Raw genomic sequence first — 20,069 nt, 5'->3', positions numbered from 1 at the left:
CCCGGCCCGCGCCCCCTCCCGCCGCCAGCGCCCCGACTCTCCGCCCCCGCCCATGCCGCCCCTTAGTCTCGGCCTCCGGCCCCGAACCCCGGCTCTCCGGTGTCTCGCGTCCCCTCTGCGTTTGCCGCCCAGCATGCTCCTCCTGCTGACAGCACTCCAGCTCTTGGCCGCAGGTAAGCCCGGCGAGGGGTCTGGTGTAGGGAGCCCCCGAGACTCTGAGAGGGGCCCGGGACTGGGTGTCCAGGGGCTTGTGGGGCCTAAGGTCAGCGTCCTACCCTGTCTGGACATGTGCAGTCACGGGAAGTGGAGGAGAAACGAGGAATTGGGGAGCACGGTGGAGCTCCCCACAGCAGGGGGAGTGTGCTGGGGAGACGTGGCCTCGGGAAAGCGGGGAGTTCCCAACAGTGAGGGCGGGGGTGGGATTCTCCCGGCTGGGGTGTTGGGGACAGTGGGTGTGGGGCACAGAGGTGGGTCTTGGGGATCACATCAAGTGGAGCACGGGGAATGGACGGGTGCTCCATGACCATGCTGGGGAGGCACTGAGGGGGGGAGGGTGCAGTGTGCTGTGAAAAAGTGACAGAGGTGGGGCTCAGGCCCTGGATGAGGGGCCACGGGTGGGATCCCCTGAGGAGGGGCGGGCAGGGGGCTCAGAAAGCTGCCCGACTGTTGGGGCAATAATGGGGACCCTGCTGGGCTTCACCTCCTACTTGGGTGGGGCAGAGAGAGGGGCGGTCTAGGGTGCAGCAAAGAAAGAAGGGTTTACGGGCCCCCGACGTCCTGAAGAGGTGGGACGGACGGGCTCTGCTCATCTGCCCCTCACCCCCCGCTCCAGCCGCGGCGCAGAGCTCAGGAGACGACAAGATCATCGGGGGCTACACGTGCGTCCCCCACTCGCAGCCCTGGCAGGCGGCCCTGCTGGCGGGGCCCTGGCAAGCCTTCCTCTGCGGGGGGGCCCTGCTCTCCGACCAGTGGGCCATCACCGCCGCCCACTGCGCCCGCCCGTGAGTGCCCCCCTCCTGAGTCTGGCGCCCCGTGTGGCCCCCAGCGGGGGGCCGGTCCCCGGCTTAGGGTCCACGCAGGGAGGAGCCCAGAAGCGCAGGCACAGCCCGGGATGGGGAATCCAGCGTGAGTCTTAACGCGGCGGACTCGGAGAGCAGCGCAGAGCCCACACACCGGCACGCAGCCCCGCACGGACCGAGACCCCGACGCTCCACTGAGGTCCACCTGGGGCCAAGCCCTGCAGGGGCCAAGGCTCGGGCCCCACTCCAGAGCAGCGCTGAAGTGGGGCAAAGTCTGCACTAGCAGCGCAGGACACCCGGAACCTGCGGGCCAGCCACGCCTAGGACCCCACGCCTGGCCGGGCCGCGCGGCTCAGGCACTAGGGCAGAGACAGAAGCTGGGGCCTGAGCCTCACGTAACGCGCAGCCCGGAGTGCAGCCTAGCGCGCCTCTCTGACCCGAGGCCCAGCGTGAAGACCGCTATTAAAACGCCACCTCAGCCAGCCCGGACAGGAAGAATAGAGGAGGGCAGAGCAAAGAACAACCGCTAAAAGCCCCGTCTATCACAGAACGCGGCCCCCTTCAAGGTTTCAGACCTGAACCGAGAAGCCAGACTCCAACATCAAAGTCAAACTCCAGAGGCGAGCCCGCGCCGTGGCTCGACCAGTTCGGGGGTCAGGGCTGGAGCTCCTGTGGAACCCAGACCCCGGCGCGCCAGGCCCAGAATGCAAGTAGCCCCAAATCCAGTTTGCAACCTGAGGCTCCTTCTGGAGCCCAGGGTCCAGCCTTGGTTCAACCAAAGTGCAGAACCGAGAGCCCAGACAGTAGTTCAGTCTGAGACAGAAGCTGTCCTAGAACCAGGAGCCCAGGTGGGTGCTTAGGCCGCAGCCCAGCTGGGGCGCAGAGCCGGAACCCCTGTCTCAAGCCAAGGACCCAGAACTCGGCCACACACGTGCCCATCCGTGTCTAGAACCACACGCAAACCATAGTGCAGAACTCGATGCGGAACCCTCAGGCTGCCCAGGACAGAAAGCGCACCCCAGCATCCAGAGAGCCCCCAGTGCAGACTCCATCTAGAACCAGCCTCCAGAGCCGAGCGCTCCGTGAGTCTAGAGCCCAGAAGCCAGGCTAGGGCCGGGAGGGCCACTCAGAGCCAGGCCACCGCAGTCTCACTCAGCCCAGGAGTGGAGCGGCAGGTGCAGGGCCTGGGACTGAGGCGAGAGCCCCCAACCCTCACCTTCCACCCAAGCCAGAACACAGCTGGGGGGCGGGGGGGGGGTGCCCGGCTGCGGGAGGGCACGGGAGGCTAGCAGGGCGGGTGGGCTTGGCGGGCAAAGGGAGGGAGCTGGAGACGCGTCACCAGCCCAGCAAGGGGGACAGAGGGAGCTGGTGGGGGAGGCGGCTCCGGGCCAGCTCCTGAGAGGCCCTGTTCTCTGTTCTCGGGGTCGCGGGCCAGGATCCTCCGGGTAGCCCTGGGCAAGCACAACCTGAAGCGCTGGGAGGCCACCCAGCAGGTGCTGCGCGTGGCTCGCCAGGTGCCGCACCCCCAGTACAACTCCCGCACACACGACAATGACCTGATGCTGCTGAGGCTGGAGCCCAGGGCTCGGCTGGGGAGGGCAGTGAGGCCCATCACGCTCGCCACCTCCTGTGCCAGCCCAGGGACCTCCTGCCACGTGTCCGGCTGGGGCACCACAGCCAGTCCCATGGGTGAGGACCTGCATCCGGGAGAGGAAGGGCTGGACTCCGGGTCTGAGGGAGGGGCTGGGGGCCTGGACCCCAGGTCTGAGAGAGGAGGGGCTGGGGGCCTGGACTCCTGGATCCTGTTGAGGGCAGTTGTAACCCTCTGTGCCCCCCAGCCAGGTACCCCAACTCTCTGCAATGTGTGAACATCAACATCTCCTCTGACCAGACGTGTCGCCAGGCCTACGGAGGCATCACCGGGGGCATGGTCTGTGCAGGGGTCCCCCAAGGCGGGAAGGACTCTTGTCAGGTGAGGCCCAGGTTGGCGGCTGCACGGAGGCAGTGGCTCGTGCTGGGACTCAGGCACAGGGGCTCTCAAGAACCTAAAACTGGGCAGACTCCCCCATGAAGGAGCGTCACAGGCAGGCCGCCTGGCAGCCATATGCCCTTGGGGGGCAGACTCAACCCTGATGCCTCAGTTTCCTCCTCTGCTAAGTGGGAGGAGCAGTTCTTAGAGCGGGAGGAGGAACTGGTGAGATGGGCCACACAGACACACAACTTTCTGGGACCGGCACCAAGGCAGCGGGTCCAGTGAGCCACGGGACAGGGCGACACCCGCCAAGAGGGAGGTGCCCCCGCCCGTTCTGGGGGGTAGGGGACCTCAGCCCTTGTCCCCTCATCACCACCCTCAAGGGCTCTGCTCGGGCTCCTTCCCCACGTCTCCACTTCTGCCTCTCCCCCTCAGGGTGACTCCGGGGGCCCCCTGGTGTGCAGAGGAGCGCTCCAGGGCCTCGTATCTTGGGGGATGGAGCACTGCGGCATGCCTGGCTACCCCGGGGTCTACACCAACCTGTGCAAGTACCAAAAATGGATCCAGGAAACGATGCGGAGCAAATGATCACCATGGTGACAGATGATGACAAGTCCCCTGGCCCCAGGCCCCGCCCCCTCCCTCGGAGCCACACCCTGATCCTGGGCCTGGCTCAGACGCCCACCGTCTTAGCCAGGATGGCCTTAGGTACAGGGGCAGGGGCCTGAGGCAACTCTCACTATACTCCAAAGAAGGCACTTTGCAAAACCCTGTCTCTTAAATGCAGATAAGTAATGATAATAAAAACTGAACAACCCACAGTTCCATGTTCCATTAATTCACCCGGCAGATGTGCACACAGCTGCCCATGGGCGCCACGGCTCATCTGCCACCCAGGGTCTGCCCCAGCACCCACCCCACCCCTGGTGTTGGTGCTGCCCCTGTCCTGGGTGGGGCAGCCCTCCCCCAGCCCCGGGAGGGGCCATGGCTGCCAAGGGGCAGGGCAGGGGAGGCAAAGAGCCGGCGGTTGCCTGACAGAGGCCCTCTGTCCTCATCGGATCTGGGCACGGAGGGCTGAGGTCACCGCACTCTGGAGTTCAAGTCCCGGCAGAGCCTGCTCTTCGCCAGGCCGGCCCTCCCTCCCCACAGGCGCCTCTGCGGGAAGAAGAGCGCCTTGCAGTGTTATTTCCATTCTCCCGGAGCCACTGTGCCTCCACTCTCCCGCCTCGCAAACGAGGGGCACCTACTGTGCGCCGGGCCTGAGTCTTTCCCAGGTGCCTCCTGTGCCTTGTTCTAGATGCCAGACATGGAGCTGCCCAGCCAGACCCAGCGCAACGCTCCTTCCACTCACACCGGGGCGGGAGGGGACGCAGCAACAGAGAACTTCACTCCAAGGTGGAGAACCCTCTGGAGCAAAGGGCAGTGGGTTTGGGCTGCGAGCGCTGGGGCGAGCTCCTCCAGCTGCGAGGGGCCTGTCCACGAAGGTTTAGGGCTCTGCTAAATATAAACAGCCTTTATCAAAACGTCCATCTCACAGACGTGCTGAAAACACAGTCAGCGACTGCTAACCACTCGCCATCCTGACCGCTCTCACCAACCCGGTGCCTGAGGCTCCCCAGGTCTGCGGCCTCAAGGCCGACGCTGGACCTCCTGGCCCAGGGACACCGCCCGCTGGTCAGCCCGTCGGCCCCTCATGGGCTCAGGCACTCGAGGACGAGCTGCGGCATTTGGCATCTGTCTTGGCCACCGAGGGGCCCAGTGGAGCAGAAATAACTGCTGTGCGTGGAGGATGCCCCGGCGGGGAGCGCTGAGGGGCAGGGTGGGGACTCGCGCTCCTTGCCAGGTGGAAGGTTTCCAGAGCGGATGTGGAGACCAGCACCAGCCCGCAGGCCCACGGGCCACGTGGCTCTGAGTTAGACCACGTGCGGGGAGTGCCTTGGCGAGCTCGCGGTTCGCAGCTGAGCGCCTCGTGAGGAGGTGCCAGGCCACCGTTTTCTGGGTGAGTGACCCCTGAAGAGCCTGGCGCGCCCGTGAAGCCACTGCGCCTGCGTGGCCAGGACTCCGCCTCGCCCCCCCGCTATGTCCCAATGCAACGATCCCAGCAAGTCCCTAACTCCGCTGAGGGCCGCAAGAGGCACCTTGGGAGCCAGCCCCGTCTCCTGCTCCATTCAGTCATTAAACTCCCTTTGCTGGGAAAGACCAAGTCTTCGTCTCGGTCTGTTCCGTGGGCTGAGGCACCCCAAGCCACCAAAGCTCTGCGTTTGGTAATGAAAGGCCGCTAGGAAATCGAGGCGGCGCCTCTGTCGAGGTGGTACAGGCTCACCGGGAGCTCATGTGGGCAGCTGGGGAGCTCCGCGGAGGGAAGGGTCGCAACAGTGGCTGGGCTGTGCTGGCTCGCGACATTTAACGCAGCTCAAACTCTCAGCCGCGTCCTTTTATGAGGACACAGGGCCGCTTAGATTCAAGGTCACTGGACTCTGGATTCTCTGCTGTGCATCAAGGTTGTACATTTTCGGGTGCACGTTCCTTTTGTCAGGGGGAAAGGATGTCCTGAGCTAATTCCATGCAGGCTTTGTGGACCCCACCCCCACTCCAGACCAAAGCCATCAGGACATTGGGAAAGACAAATTCTGTCCTCACCAAAAGGGCTGCTGGGACCTGAGGGTGGAGTTAAGCAGCCAGGTTTAGTATAAAACCAGACACGTGGGCCTTGGGGGGCCTTCTTGGCTCGCGGCCAGCTCTCAGAGTGCCAGTGGGGTTCAAGGGCAGGGGAACGGGTAGGACGCACTTAAGACTTTATCTCCCTCTTTTCTCCCGCAATTGCACATTTCCTCATTCCCCTTCCCTTGTAAATAAGCCTTTTATTAACCTTTTGTGTGTGCCTGCAGTTAAGCATTAATAAGTCTCTTTGAAGCGCGTGGGTGAGGACCCACAGCCAGGCTACCCATTTGATATCGGGGCTGCCCGGCAACACTTTCCTGTTTTGGCATCTCTGAAACTCGGAGGCGTCTTGAAAGTGTCTCAGCATCCAGTCGCCATTTCAGCAGCAGCTCAACAGGGCTAAAAAAGCGGAACCAGGGGCCAGCGGGAGTTCCCAGCAGCCCTCCCAGGCTTAGGACCCCCGGCAGTTCCACCCTCTCCCAAAAGCCTTGCCCCAGACCAACTGCTCCAGCTTCCCAGTCTGCACTGGGGTGGTCTGCGTGATGAGAGCCCCGACCTGCCTCTTTCCTCCCGCTAAACACCTTGCCCCGCTGCGCTAGCTCTGGCTCCAATCTGTGTCCCAGGCGGGATGCTGCCAGCTTCTCTGCCATTAATAAAGCCAGCTCTATCTCTGAAAGCTTGAATTTTGCTCTATAACTGTTGTATAAAAAATAGTGCAAATCCAGGGCCTCCCCTGGTGGTGCAGCGGTTGAGCGCTGGGTTGCGAAGCTGCCCGCAGCCTCTGCAGCACCGGTTCGATCCCCGGCCGCCAGCGAGGGTCCCACATGCCGCGCAGACCTCTCCTGCCGCCCACTGCTCCCTCAGCAGTGTATTTCGTCAGTCTGCCTGTTGTGTTCCCCGCTCTGGCTTCTGGTGGATTCTCTCACCCTCCCGTGCTTCTGACTGTACCCAGTGCTTGTGTAAATAAATCCTAAAAAAAAACAAAACACAGTGCGAATCCAGGCAATGGTGTCACAGATTTGATGAACCAGAGTGCAAAGGAGGGGCGCCAGGTGAGGGGTGAGGCTCAAGCAAGCAGAGAGGCCATGTGGTCACGGCCCTGGCCCCATGGCGGCGCCCGCCCGCCCAGCTGACTGTTTCTCGGGCCGCCTTTCTAGCCTGTGCCGGCCGCGGGGCGGCCACCAGATCAGCCCGAAGTGGTGACTGCAGTTTCAAATCAACACACATGAAATGTTCCCTCTGGCATCACAGACCCAGCAGGTGCTGTACTGCCACTGAGCCCCACGTGACGGAGCCGAGAGAAGACCAGGCCGGAAGGTCTCCCGAGGACAGATACCGGAGGCGGGAGGCAGGGTGAACCAACCTTAAGTCTGGGGTGGGTCCCTCAGCCGGGGGGTGCCGGGGGCGGAGGCAGAGGGGACCATCGGTCACAGACCAACCCCATCTCACTCCCCGGAAACAAATCGCTGTGATTCCGCCTAAGGGCACCCCCGCCCCAGCAGAGCACGGCTCTCCTGCCCACGGCGCCCACGCGGGCGCCCCTTTCCTTTGTGAATGCCCCTTTCCTTCGTGAACGCGCATGCGCTGGTGACAGGGACATCTGCCGAATTCTTTCTCAGAGGAACCCAAGAACCCCAGTGCCGAGCCCCGTCCTCTGAACCCCAACAGTGGGAATGGCAGGCTCCGGGTTCCGAGCTGGGGGTGAGCCTGGCGCCGGTGGTCTAGGCCTTGCCGTTCACCCCAAGCAAGGTGGGAGGCGTGGAGGGTTCCTAAGAGGAGGCCCCGCGGTGGGGGAGACGGGGCGGTGCAGGGCCGGCGGGAGAAGAGCCCGAGTGGACTCCTGCAATGACCCAGGGCCTCAGCGGCGGCCGGGGCCAGGGCCGGGCGCAGGGCGGGCAGTGCGGACCCGGGTCTGTGCCGACGGCGGGCCAACGGGAGCTGATGGTCATGGTTGCACCAGGAAAGGAATTCCAGGGTGAGACCAGGGTGCCAGCGAGGGGCTGCAGGCGAGGGAGACGTCCACGGGAACTGAGAAGAACCTGTTTGGGGTGCGTGGGGGGTGGCTAAGTGCATGGAAATGCTGCGCAGGCTAAGCAGGCAGCTTGAGAGCGGGAGCATGGGGGGCCGGCGGCGTGGAGGTGGCACTTTAGCCCGGGGATCAGATGAGACACTCGGGGAGCAAGGGTGGAGTGAGCAGAGGAGAGGGTCCTGGGGCACCACCCGCAGGAGCAGGGAGATGAGGAGGGGCCAGCGCCAGGCACGGCTGGGGAGCAGCAGGGAGCCCTGAGCAAGACCAGGAGGGCGCAGGCCCAGAGGCGAGCACAGAAGCGCCCGAGCAACAGGAAGTGATTCGCTTCTTCAACGCTGCTGGGAGCTCAAGATGCTCAAGATGAACCCTAAAGAGTTGGCCCCTGGGTTCAGTGAGGTGGGCCTTTGGGGGATGGGGCCCGTCTGGTGGGGGACCGGGGAGAAAGCCTGCATGGACAGGTGAGGGCGGCCAGCGTTCAGAGGAGAGCTGGCGCCAAGAGCAAAAACTGGACCCGGAGCAGCAGGACAAGAAGGGAGGTGGGGAGGAGGTGACGGTGCCGACCCTGATGGAACAGGGGAGCCTGGAGCCCGTGTCTCTGCCAGTGGAACCGGCAAGGCAGAAGCTGCTGACACAGGCTAGGGCGACATCTGCCTGGAGGCCTGTCTTCGGGGGGGCGAGCAGGACGGGCGCGGGGTTCAGGGGCGGCAGCTCCCAGGCAGACGTGGAGGGGGACAGAGGATGGCACAGGCCAGGCAGATGGGAGAAGCGACCTGGGCTTGCTGCTCTGAGGTCTGCAAAGGGCCGCTTGTCGCTCGTGGGAAAGATGGCGACCAAGGCCCACTGCCTTCAGCAGATGGATCCGGGCTAAGGCACACAGCCCTCGGCTCCCTGCACCTTCCTGCCCCAGAGCAGGGGCCGGTGCCCGCAGGCTCCCCTCCGCCTGCCTCTCCCACCCACCCTCTTTCTCCCTGGATTTTCCCTTTTGAGTCCTTCTGTCTCCCCCTCCCTTCACGTTGGCACCAGGGCCTCTCCCCCAGGGCCTGGGTGTGGGGCCAACTTTCTCGCCCCAGCCAGCGCTTCCAACCAGAACTTCCAGTTCCTGCTTGACAAAGAACCCCATTTTGAAGCCAAGCTAAGGTGGGGCCTCCAAGAAACTCGGGCAGCCTCCATCTCCGCTGTACTGATTTAACAGGCCGGTCCGCGTCAGGCTCTCCCCGTCCAGCCCTCCCCTGCGACGCCGCGGCTATGGCCGCGCCGGTTACAGACGGGGAAACCGAGGCACCGGTGGTCAGCCAGTGTGGCTCCAGAGTCTGAGCCCCGGGCCTCTTCTCCTAGCGCTCTCTTCTCCTTTCTCCGGCACTGCTCGGGTCTGCTCCAGGCGAAGGGGAGGAGGGGCAAGGTTTCAGCCCAACCCGGCACCCCCTCCCGAGCTGCTCTCAGGGCCAGCCGGCCACCGCAGATTCCACCCCTTCCCCAACAGAGGAGACTTCCTGGGAAGCCCGTGACCCCAGGCTGCAAGCAGCAGGGGCCCCCTGGCGCCCCACATCAGCCTGTCACCTCACTGCACCGGCCCCCTCCCTTCTGCTGCCCAGCCTGAACCCAAGCAGCACGAACTCTGTGCCCACTCGGCGCCGGCCTGCGAGGTGGGGGAACCCCAGGGTGAAGAAGGGCACGGCCTTGCTGTGGCCCTCGGCTGTGACCCCAGCCACGCCCGCTGGGCTCCGTCCCCGGCACTCAGCCTTGCGCTGGGCCCACGTCAGCTGCTCAACCTCGACGCCAACTCAGCCGCGGCTCCGTCCCAACCCTCCTCGTGCCGCCTGCCCGGCCCCACAGGGCCGCGACCTCGGCCTCGTCCCCAGAACCAGCTGCAGCCCCTTCCTCGCCCCTCCCGGGCCCTGCCCTCCCAGCTCAACGGCTTTCCCGGTGCGGGCTTCGGGCCCACCCCGCCGGGCCCACCGCCTTCCTCCCCGGTGGGGCGGGAGTTGTGAGACTTCGAGGGGGACCCGACAGACATCCGGGATGAAAAAAGCAGAGGGCCGGCTGGTCCCACGGGCTCTCTGGCTTTCCTTTCTGGCTTTGCAGAGTGCCCGGAGGCAGGCTGACCACTCTGTTGTTACAGATTGCCAGTCGGTGCAAATGGCCCTTGTCCGTAATAGCCCCGGGCTTCTGCAGCAGCCCTGAACTTTCCCCAGGGACGATAAGTTTGCATCTCCGTACAAATGAATCTCAGGGTCCCTGACCGCCCGCTGCGCCACCTCTCCGCTGAGCCACTCACTGAGCGTCGAAACATCCCTGACGTGTGTTCATTACATGCATGTGGGAGACTTCCGGGCAGAGACGCCTCACGGAAAGTGTTGATCCTTTAAAGTGTGACCCCAAACTTGAACTCTGCCCATGTGGACCAGGCCGATGTCCACGGGGGCGCTCGTCCCGCCTGCGCGCGCGCCTGGACGCCACTGCTCTCCTCTCTCCCCAGACTGCATCCCGTGCCCATCCCTGGCTGCCTTCCAGATTCTGACCCCACCTCTGTCCTCCCTAATCCCTAAACCTGCCCCCTCCACCCCCTCGGATTAGCTGGTGACCCCACCCAGACACAGTTCCCGGATCCGCCTGCTCATTCCAGAGCGCCTCCCCTTCCTCCTTCCTCTCCCCTCACCCCGGCCCCCAGAGGTGTCCGGTTCCTGGTTCTCTCTCTGCACCTCCGTCTCTGCGAACTCCCTCACCTCACCTGACCCTGCGCCTCCAAGGTCATCCATCTGACACTCGCTCTCCCAGGCCCAACCTCTGCCCCATCCGGTGGAGCCAGTGGACTTCCTGCGCCGCCTCAGGTGCCTTTCTCCCCCGACTGTCCAGGGAAGGGGCTGGCGAGGCCTGTGGGCAGCCCTGTCTTCTTCAGAAGGCAAAAGGGCGGGGGCTGGAGTGGGGCCCCAGCTGAGGTGGGCACGGATTCGGGGTGTTGGGTTTGAGCGGAGACAAGCTTGAGCTGAGGCTGTCCACGGATCGGGTCCGCGCGGCGGGGCATGGTTCACACTGGGCCTGAGACGCCAGCGGAAGGCGCCCTGGGAGCTGCTGGGGCTGGGCACGTGCAGGGGTGCAGGGAGGAGAAGGCGCGGGAGCCGGCGGGACTGGAGGGTGGGTTTGAGCGGGAAACGAGCTTCCCCCTTCCCTCTAAACTGGGCCCTGCTGCCAGAAAGTTCACAGTGGGTTCAAATCGGGCCTGGGCGGGGTGGCCGCGGGTCCAGGAAGCTCCGCCCCAACCCAGGGCCAAGCCCATCCTGGGGGTGCCGGCCACGAGCCCGCTGAGCCTATGGGGGTGGAGAGGGGAAGGCCGGCTACGGGGAAGCGCCGGGGCACCTGGGGGAGGGAGTTCAGGGGTTAAAAGCCATGGGTCGGGGCTGAAGTTGGCAGCCTGCGGCTGAAGCTCTGCGCCCCGGGCCCCTCGCCCAGGTAGGGTCCGCACGGGCCGGGGTGGGGGCGTCGCTGGGCAGAGCGGGTGCGGGAGGGGGCGGCTGCGGAGACAGGAGCCGGGGCGGCGCGGGAGACAGAGGCCTCTGGGGGGGGGGCGGGGGGCGGGCACGCGGCGATACGCGCTGGGCTCGGGACCTGACGCCGCGCGCCCCGGCCAGGCCGAGCCGCAAAGGGCTGGAGACGCGGGAGGGCGCCGCGGAGCCGGGCGCAGCGCGGGGGTGGAGGGCCGGGCACCCGGGGCAAGGGGCGCGCGCCACCCCTGCCCCGTTACTAGCTGTCCTCGCGGGTGGGACGTGCGCAGGAAGGGGGTGCCGGTGCCGGTGCCGGGTGCTTCTGAGCGAAGGCGGAGATCCCAGACCCGGGAGCGCGGAGCGCCGATGGGGGGCGTTTCAGGGGCGGTGGCGGCGAGAGTCAGCCCTGACATCCCTTCGGCTTCTCCGCAGCCTCCCCCGCCCGGCCCCCACCCCGAAGCCGCCATGTGGCCCCTGGCCGCGGTGATCGCCGCGCTGACCGTGGTCTCGTCGGGCGGTAAGGACTTGCGCGGGGGCGGGGGCGGCGGGGCCCCGGGGGCGGGCCGGGCCGGGCGGTCCGCCCCCCGCCCACTCGGGGCCGGTCCCGCGAGGACGACCCACGGCGCTTCCTGCTTGTCCCTGCGTGACCTGGTTTCCCGCGGGCCGGCCCGCTCCCACCCTGGCCCCAGCCCCCTCGCAGGGGCGCCAGCCCCGCCCCTGCCCTGGCCCTCCGCAGCGCCCCCCAGACCCAGAGGAGACCAGCGTGCAAGTCCCGAGGGGGGCGCATGGCGTCTTCCTGCCAAGGTCTGCTCATCTGTAGAACGGAACAGGACGCAGGAGAGAGCCCCACGGGGGCCACCGTGAACTCGAAAAGGAGGTGATACGGGTGACTCGCTTAGCCCCAGGCAGCCCAGAGGGACAGGGAAGTCAGGCTTCATTACTCCAGCACCCCTTGGAGGGCATTTAGGCCCAGGAGGGACCACACCAAGACGGGGTCCCCAGAGGCCACACGGTCCAGCCCAGATGCGTGTGATTACACTCCCTGACCCGGCCCCACAAGGGAAGCGCCTGAGGGGGCTCTTCTCAGAGGGCACCCCCTTAGGCAAGCCCCACTGTTCTTTTATTAGTCATGTGCTCTCTCCACTCCAGGACCTTCTAAACTGTTCTTTCTCTAATGGTTGGGGTGACCCCGAAGCTAACTGACTCCACCAAGTTGGCCCCCAAGATTCCTCTCCGCACATTTAAGCTGCCCTTCCCTGCCTTCCCAAAGGAGTTCTCTGGAAACTGCTTCCTCGCCATTCATCCACTCATTTCCCCACTCCCTCACTCCTACTATCCACCGGCCATCCACCCCCTCACTCAGGCCCCAGGGCCCTCAGGGGTCCCCTCCCTCCGCCGCTCTTTCACTCCCCCACTCCTCATCTGGCAGGGGCTGAGTTCTAGGGCTGCGCCTGAGGCTTTCCAAGCAGACACACGGTCTGTTCTCAGCACCCCGGCCCTAGCGGGGACAGGGACGGGAGGATGCAGACATTATTCAAGCAATTACCCAAATAATTAGGTAATAGTCAGTTACAACAGTGACACAAGGTGACAGCTCCAGGGAGTCAAGCCAGGAGCTTAGGCCATCATGGCAGCTACACTGCTGCAAGGCCCCCCAAAGGACCTGCCCCGAGCTGGGACCTGAAAGGAGAGGTCCTCAGGCCCGTGGCACCACCCGTGGCCTGAAGGTGCGATGGCTGCTCTCCTTTGGGTCCTCCGGGCACTGGCACCGACCCCTGCTGGGTGCCCCGCCCTGGGCTGGGAGCCATCGCACATCCTGTGAAGCTGCCTGTGAGCAGCCTCGTGAGGCGACGCGCCCCAGATGGCCTCCCCAGACAGGGCAAGAGGCCAACAGGGTCCTGCCCCCAGCGGCCAGGATGCCTGAGTCAGGATCCCAGGCCAGGCGCCTGCTTGTGCCCACATCCTGCACCGCGGGCCCAGGAAACCGACTGCACGATTTTAGACCCAATGGCCTTCTTAGACTCAGCCCCTTTTTCAGATTTAGATTAACGCGTAGCAGGCAGGGGCTGTGTCACTGCCCTATGTGCCAGATAAGAGGGGAATCCGTCCCGCTGGACGGAACAGAACAGTGTCTATGGGGTGTGTGGCCTGAAATTGGTCCTTTTTGACACCCCCCCCCCCCAGTGGTGACTGCAGGTGGCTCGGGCGATATCAGAGAGCGCCCCGCTTATGCAGGGGTGTGGGCACTCTGGGACAGCGGGGGGAGGGGTGTCAGGCCCAGCCCACCGCAGGGAGGTGAGCCACAGGGGCCTCCAGAGCCATGTCCACACTGCCGGGTCACCCCTCGCCGGAGGCCATGCCCTGAAGTAGTGACCACACCCACCACACACAGCGAGGTCAGGGGTGGCGGGGCGAGGTATGTACCTGCATCCCGACATGGGCGCTGTCCAGTTTGCTAGCCACTGGCCACTGTGGCTACTAGGCATTTAAAATTTGACTCGTGTGACTGAAGAAGTGAATTCTGGTTAAGTTCCTTTCAATGAATTTAAATTCAGGCAGCCACGTGTGGCTGCCGTCCTCAACGGTCAGGACTAGACAAAGAACTGTCCAGAAAGAGGAAAGGGCAAGTGGGAGGGGCTGGCTGGCTGAAGAGCAGGCCCGTGAGGCTGGAACAGAGGGTGCAGGAGCCGTCCTCGAGGCCAGGGGGCCTGAGCTGGGGGCAGCGTGGGGATTTTGTTTAAGGGAAGCCCAGTCCGGGAGGTGACCTGGTGTCACGTGCTCAGAGACTCTGGGGTGCTCCGGGAAGAGTGAGCTGTGGGAGGGGCAGGCAGAGACTTTTAGGAAGCTCTTGTCCTCCTTCACGCTGCAGAGGGGGGTGCTGGGGCCAAGGGGCAGGGGCAGGCCGGGAGGGTGGGCTCGGAGGCTGGGCCAGCGCTGCTTGCCGGCTGTGCGGGACAACGGAAAGCACGGGGGGGGGGGGGGGGGGGGGGGATGTGCGGGTAAGTCCTGGATTGGGGCGGAACAGGCATGGGAGAGAGATGGGGAGCACAGATTTGGCTGCGAAGGTCAAGCCAGGACACGAAGCCCAAGACACGTTGACAGTGTTGGGTTTGGCGCTCAAAGGCCGAGCTGAGGGACGGGGTGTGAGTTCGGGATCCGGGAGCCCCTGGACGGCATTTAAAGCACAGACACCCACAGATGTGTGGGGAAGGGGTGGGGGGGCGAGGGGTGAGTAGACGCGGGGGGACACTGCCTGGACAGACGCACAGGCCAGCCTCACGTCCACCCCCAGAAGCCCCTCCATGAGGGAGTGGGGGACGCGCAGGTGGGGGAGCTGGACCCTGTTGACCCAAGAGCAGCATCCTCATTCCATGACCTTTCCTGCCAGCCTGGCCGGGCTCGGCGCTGCTGTGGCCGAGGAGGTCACCTCTCGCCTGACTCACCTCCGCGCAGAAGTGGCTACACCCCGAGGCTGCCAGATGACTCACGGGTCCTGGGCACCCAGAGCAAATCCTGACCCTCGCCCCCAGTCCAGGAGCCCCAGCTGCAGGCCTCCTCCCGCACCTCGGTTCTCTGACTCTCCCCTTCTCCACAGGCACCTCTCGGGACTACCCCAAGATCATCAATGGCACCAACGGGACCAGCGGGTTCCTCCCCGGCGGCTACCCCTGCCGCCCGCACTCGCAGCCCTGGCAGGCGGCCCTGCTGGTGAAGGAGCGGCTGCTCTGCGGGGGCGTCCTGGTCCACCCCAAGTGGGTCCTGACGGCGGCGCACTGTCTGAAGGAGTATGTGGGGGTGCGGATGGGGCTGGAGTGGAGGGTGGACTCGGGGTTCAGGTGGGGATGGTGGGGGTGGAGGGGAAGGGGACTTAGAGAGGACGGGAGCTGAGGGTCTGGAAGGTGGGACGGAGGAGTGGAGGCTGGGGGTGCAGAGTTGATCTTCTCACAACCACCCCTTCCCGCACCCGCAGGGGCTTCAAAGTGTACCTGGGCAAGCACACCCTGGGGAAGGTGGAGGCTGGAGAGCAGGTGAGGGAGGTGCTGCGCTCCATCCCCCACCCCGGGTACCAGGTCAGCCCCACCCACCTGAACCACGACCACGACATCATGCTGCTGGAGCTGCAGGCCCCGGCGCGGCTCACCGACCGCGTCCGCCTCCTGCCCCTGTCCCGCAAGGACTGCCTCCCGCCCGGCACCTGCTGCCGCGTGTCTGGCTGGGGCACCACCACCAGCCCCCAGGGTAGGGTCTGGGGCCTGGGGGCGGCACGGGAGGGCAGGGCAGGCCACAGGACTCCTGTGCCTGTAAGAAGATGAATCAGAATACATATATTTACACGTCTCGTGTATGTTGCCACCACGTCCTAAGAGCTGCACCGCCAGCTGCAGGCATACCGCACGCGTAACGTGTGCTCATATGTAGCCTTTACGTAGCCAGCTATAACCGTGTAACTATAAAGCCAGATGTAAGGCTACAGATCGTGTTGCGAATAATACGTCATTTATGTCCTGTTTATATGGAAACTGCATTAAGTAAATATATAAAACACTTAAATATATAAATACGTGAAACACACACTCTATGCCGCGTGTGCTACAGCAACATATACCTCTGGATGAGTACGCAAACTGCATAAACCAGCCTTAATTGCTAACTTACAAATGACGGCGGCATATACATCACGAGCTGAATTATACGTAAGCACGTTTACTTAGAGCCATCGCTTGCACCCCAGAGAACACGGCGTGGCGGCAGGTCTAGGTCAGGTGCAGGGACGTGCACATAAACGTCACGTGCATGGAGACCACGCCAGTCTCGATGGGACCCTGGGCCTTCCCCCTTCCCCCCCGCCTCCCCCAGTGCTGCTGCTCTCTCCAGTGGCCCCCCCTCCGGCTACCCCTCGCCCTGTCTTCCTGCTTCTCGCCATCCCCTCCTCCCTGCTCAGCACCAGCTCCACCTGAGGTGCTTCCGGTCCTCCCTGTCCCTCCCAGCCCCTGCCCATCTCTGCACCCCCTTCTCGCCTTGCCTTCCACTGTTCCTCACCCTTTCCCTGGACACAACCCCTTCCCTCATCTCTCTCCGCCTTTGCCCATCCCGCTCCCACCCCAGAGCCCGCACAGCCCAGATATCCTGACACGTTCCTCTCTCTCCTCCCCAGTGAGTTACCCCCAAACCTTACAGTGTGTCAACATCCAGCTGCGCTCGGATAAGGAGTGCCATGAGGCCTACCCCGGGAAGATCTCGCCCAACATGCTGTGTGCTGGCACAGAAGAGGGGGGCAAGGACTCCTGCGAGGTGAGACCCCTGTGGGTGCAGGAATGGGGGGACGGGGGGAAGGACTTGACTCCAGCCTTGGGGCAACCAGGCTTGGTCAGGAGAGATGGCCCCAGCATGAGAGTCACCGCGAAGAAAGGCCGCCGTCTGGCCCAGGCTCCGATGGCTGCTGTGTGAGATGCACCCTGTTGAGGTTCTGCTTGGAGCTGACAGAGACTCAACTGCCACAAGCAAGCCGCTGGCTTCCGTAACTGGAAAGTCCAGGGGTGTCTCCCGCTTTAGGCCCAGCTGGATCAGGAGCGCAAATACCGTGCTTAGAGCTCCTCGGCGCTCAGCTCTTCTCTCTTCCATTTCAGCTTCGCCCCGGAGTGACCTCTTCCCATGCAAAGTCAAAATGGCCCCAGCAGCTTTGGGGTTGCTCCCTTCCCTCTAGGCAATGCTGCTGGGAAGAGAACAGCCCCTTTCCAATAGTTTACGTAAACCTTTTGAGCGTGTTTTCTCGCTACACTGACTTACGTCGTGCGCCCTGGGCTGTTACTCTGTGGGGTTGTGATGGACTAAGTCTGGGTCCCGTGAAAAACACCGATGTCCCATAGGGAGGCTTCCTAGCCGGGACTTTGGTTTGGCAGGAAAGAGTGTGACAGTGAATGAATGTGTGATTTGATGGATTAGTAATGTCTGCCCTGGCCCCAGGGAAAAGCGGGGTATGTATGTTTTGCACCCAACCTACCAACTCAGTCATAAGATGGCACCAAGGAACCATCTAGCTGAAGCCAGGTAGGGGTGCATGGGGACAAAGAGGGACTTGGTGCCAGGGAAGCCAGGACAGGTGTGTGAGGTAAACGGCCACTACTTTAGTGATTGAGAATCCAAGAAAAGTAGCAGAAGACACAGATGTCTGTGTCCCCGCTCTTACTCTGTCTGTCCATCTGCCTCTCCGTTCTATTCCACCCCTGACTGACTGTCTCCATGTGTGCCTCCATCATTCACTGACCGCCCCCCATGTCCCTAACTTTGCTGAACCCTATCAAAGACCCCACTCTTTTTTTCTCCCCACTCAGGGCGACTCCGGGGGCCCCCTGATCTGTAATGGAGCACTCCACGGCATCATCTCCTGGGGGGACTTCCCTTGCGGGCAGCCCAACCGGCCGGGCGTCTACACCCGGGTGTCTCGGTATGTGTCTTGGATCCAGGAAATAATCGGCCAACACAGAGCCCAGGAGCGGAAGTGGACAAAGGGCCCACAATAAAGTCCGCGTGGCATCTCCGCTTCCTTCCTTCCGCCGAGCCCTCCTTTGCCTGGTCTGCCACTCCTCCTCCGCCCCTCCCCTGGGCTTCTGCTTGACCCACGGTCGGTGTTCTCCGATGTGCGATTCCAGCCGAGATTCTGCGCCTCAGAGCACTGAGGCTCTGCCCAGCGTCACCCCCTCCCCGTCAAGTGCTGTGCTCGGAACACCCCAGGCCCCTGAACAGCCGAGAGCATGTCTGGGTCCCCCAACGGTCTCCGGTCAACCCAGATCACCACCTGCTGGCCGGGCACTGCCCGGGGTCCCATGAGGGGGTCCTTCCTGGACAACCTCCTGTACCCCTTCAAATATTTATTCACTGCCAATGATCTAGGTCCTTCTGTGTTTTGTGCTCAAGAAGGTTCTAAACTCCCGTGACATTTCATCCTGGAAATACTCTAAGGTGCCCGAAATCTTTTTCCCCCATCGCACTCTACGCACCTTTGCTTCATCACAGCCAATACCGGACCCTCATAATCATTCTCACGTGATTCTGGGTCCCCCACCCTGCTCATCTGGCCTCTACTGCCTGTCTGACTCCCAATCCCCTGTGACGGCGGAGAGCATTCTAGAATCCCAAGAGGCCTCCAGACCTGGACCCTACTGTCCAGCCAATCCTCTGTCCTTCTCAGCTCTTCCAAAGACACCTTTGTCCAGCATCTTCTGCTGTTGCATCTCTGCCCATCGACCCCAGGATGTGGCGGTTAAACCCTCGGCCTCTGGAGCACCTGCTCTGAGAGAGTGCTAAAGCTCACAGCCTGATTTCTGCTCTGCGCCAGGGCTCACAGGTCCACTCCGCAGCCAGGAGGACGGATGCCAAGCACTCACCTCTGTAGTTATCTGCAAGGTTCCCAAAGCAACATTACCTGAGGTGGTTCACTGATAACCCCTCAAATTTGCAGAATAGCCAAAAAGTGTTGCATGTTTTCCTCAGACGCTGTTCACAGGTGGCCAAGTGCAGACACCGCCCCAGACCTTGGGTAAATGCAATTTTATTTGCTCAACCAATACTGTGGCTAGCACAGCCAGGCACAGCTGTAAACACAGTGACAGTGTATTAAACAGATGAAAACGTCTACCCTGGTGGAGTTTACGTTCTTCCAGGGCCACGGCGGGGAAGGACGACCAAAGAAACAGACCATCGGATGCTGAAACAAGCCGCGGCAGCCGAGGAAGGACAGGGAGTGTTAGCTTGTTGGGGGAGGGTGGGGGGCTGGGGCTGCTGTTTTAACAGGCTGGCCTGGGAAGAAGACCTGAGATGGTGACATAGAAAGACCCCAAGGATAAAGGGAGGGGCGGGCACCTGCCCGGCACAGCACCCACAACGGAGAGCACGCAAGGGCAGAGGCCCTGAGGCAGAGCCCACGGGTGTGTACGAGCAGCGAGGAGGATAAGGGGTTGCTGTGGAAACCACTGCCACCGCCTGACATGACGTGGTGGTACCTGGGCCGGGGCGATGCCCTCAGAGAAGCTCAGGGGCAAGGTCAGATTCTGGGGTTCGGATCGCTGGAGAGCCCCTTCTAGGAGAGTGGGGCAGGAGGAAGGTCTCTCCATGGCACACTAATTGTACCACAGTCCCTTTCCATTAAAGGTCGTATGTTTTGTCTTGACGCAACGGATGGTAGAACCTACCTAGAGATGCGGGTGGGGGCTCCAGGGTGCCCCTCCCGCCCTGTGCATCGCTGCTCCTGTGGAGGCAGAGGTCAGGGAACTGCCAGGGCGTGGAGCTCCAACAGCTTGAGCTGGTGGTGATGGCGCCTGTGGCGGGATCTGACCCCCAGGAAGCAGGGGCTGACGCTCTGTCCCGGGGGCTTCCTTTTCTCCCCTTCTGGAGAGGGAAGGAGGAGACCCTTTGCAAGAGGTGTCTCCTCTTCAGGAAGAAGGGAAAGACCTTTATCTTTGGGAGGGGGACTCAGTTTCCTCCTCTGGTATCAACTGCTGGAGGCTGCTGGGAGACCGGGCACAAGGCGGCCATCGGGGATCCACTCACAGCGTGGGAGGCAGGAGGATGCGGCTGCTAAGAGCAGGATTGCTGAGACCAGGCTGCCTGGATCTGAACCCAGGCTCTGCCTCCTGACTTGCCCTCCCTTCACGGCAGGGCAACGGCTGTGAGGATGAGCACATCGCAACCCCAGCTGGAAGAGGTCAGGCGGCTGCACATTCCCGGCAGGCGCCTGTGGCAGGCCAGGACCCAGCCTGCCTCGCCCGCTCCCGCCCCAGCCTCAGGGAGACAGGGGTTCAACCCGGTCCACAAGCCCTCCAAAAGATACAGAAGGGGGTGTCTCTCCTGGTCTGGGAAGTACGTTTTCCTTGCCATGACGCTCCATTTTCCAAACTGCATTTTATCATCTC

The 20,069-nt window shown here is 63.2% G+C and overlaps 2 protein-coding genes across 2 annotated transcripts; both read left to right on the top strand.

The window, feature by feature from the left end:
• The first annotated feature begins 133 nt into the window (after window positions 1–133).
• Window positions 134–3,579, top strand: KLK14 (kallikrein related peptidase 14). The gene is made up of 5 exons (XM_037517130.1): window positions 134–173; window positions 833–1,001; window positions 2,455–2,708; window positions 2,858–2,991; window positions 3,427–3,579. The coding sequence occupies exons 1-5, from the start codon at window positions 134–136 to the stop codon at window positions 3,577–3,579; spliced, it is 750 nt and encodes a 249-aa protein (XP_037373027.1).
• An 8,040-nt stretch (window positions 3,580–11,619) lies between these two features.
• On the top strand, window positions 11,620–18,909 carry KLK13 (kallikrein related peptidase 13). Its single transcript, XM_037517105.2, has 5 exons — window positions 11,620–11,677; window positions 14,756–14,945; window positions 15,131–15,399; window positions 16,316–16,452; window positions 17,493–18,909. Exons 1-5 carry the CDS (start codon window positions 11,626–11,628, stop codon window positions 17,679–17,681), a joined length of 837 nt encoding a protein of 278 aa, XP_037373002.1. The 5' UTR covers window positions 11,620–11,625; the 3' UTR covers window positions 17,682–18,909.
• Window positions 18,910–20,069: the final 1,160 nt, after the last annotated feature.

Source organism: Talpa occidentalis, unplaced genomic scaffold, assembly GCF_014898055.3.
Source record: "Talpa occidentalis isolate TD23 unplaced genomic scaffold, MPIMG_talOcc4v2.1 talOcc4.17, whole genome shotgun sequence".
NCBI lineage: Eukaryota > Metazoa > Chordata > Mammalia > Eulipotyphla > Talpidae > Talpa > Talpa occidentalis.
This window is presented reverse-complemented; position numbering and strand designations above follow the sequence as displayed.

Coding starts and splice junctions, on each gene's coding strand:
- KLK14 (XM_037517130.1), top strand. CDS start 134: ATGCTCCTCCTGCTGACAGCACTCCAGCTCTTGGCCGCAG. Junction 174..832: donor ACTCCAGCTCTTGGCCGCAG/GTAAGCCCGGCG, acceptor CCCCCGCTCCAG/CCGCGGCGCAGAGCTCAGGA. Junction 2,709..2,857: donor CACCACAGCCAGTCCCATGG/GTGAGGACCTGC, acceptor TGTGCCCCCCAG/CCAGGTACCCCAACTCTCTG.
- KLK13 (XM_037517105.2), top strand. CDS start 11,626: ATGTGGCCCCTGGCCGCGGTGATCGCCGCGCTGACCGTGGTCTCGTCG. Junction 15,400..16,315: donor CACCACCACCAGCCCCCAGG/GTAGGGTCTGGG, acceptor TCTCCTCCCCAG/TGAGTTACCCCCAAACCTTA. Junction 16,453..17,492: donor GGGGCAAGGACTCCTGCGAG/GTGAGACCCCTG, acceptor CTCCCCACTCAG/GGCGACTCCGGGGGCCCCCT.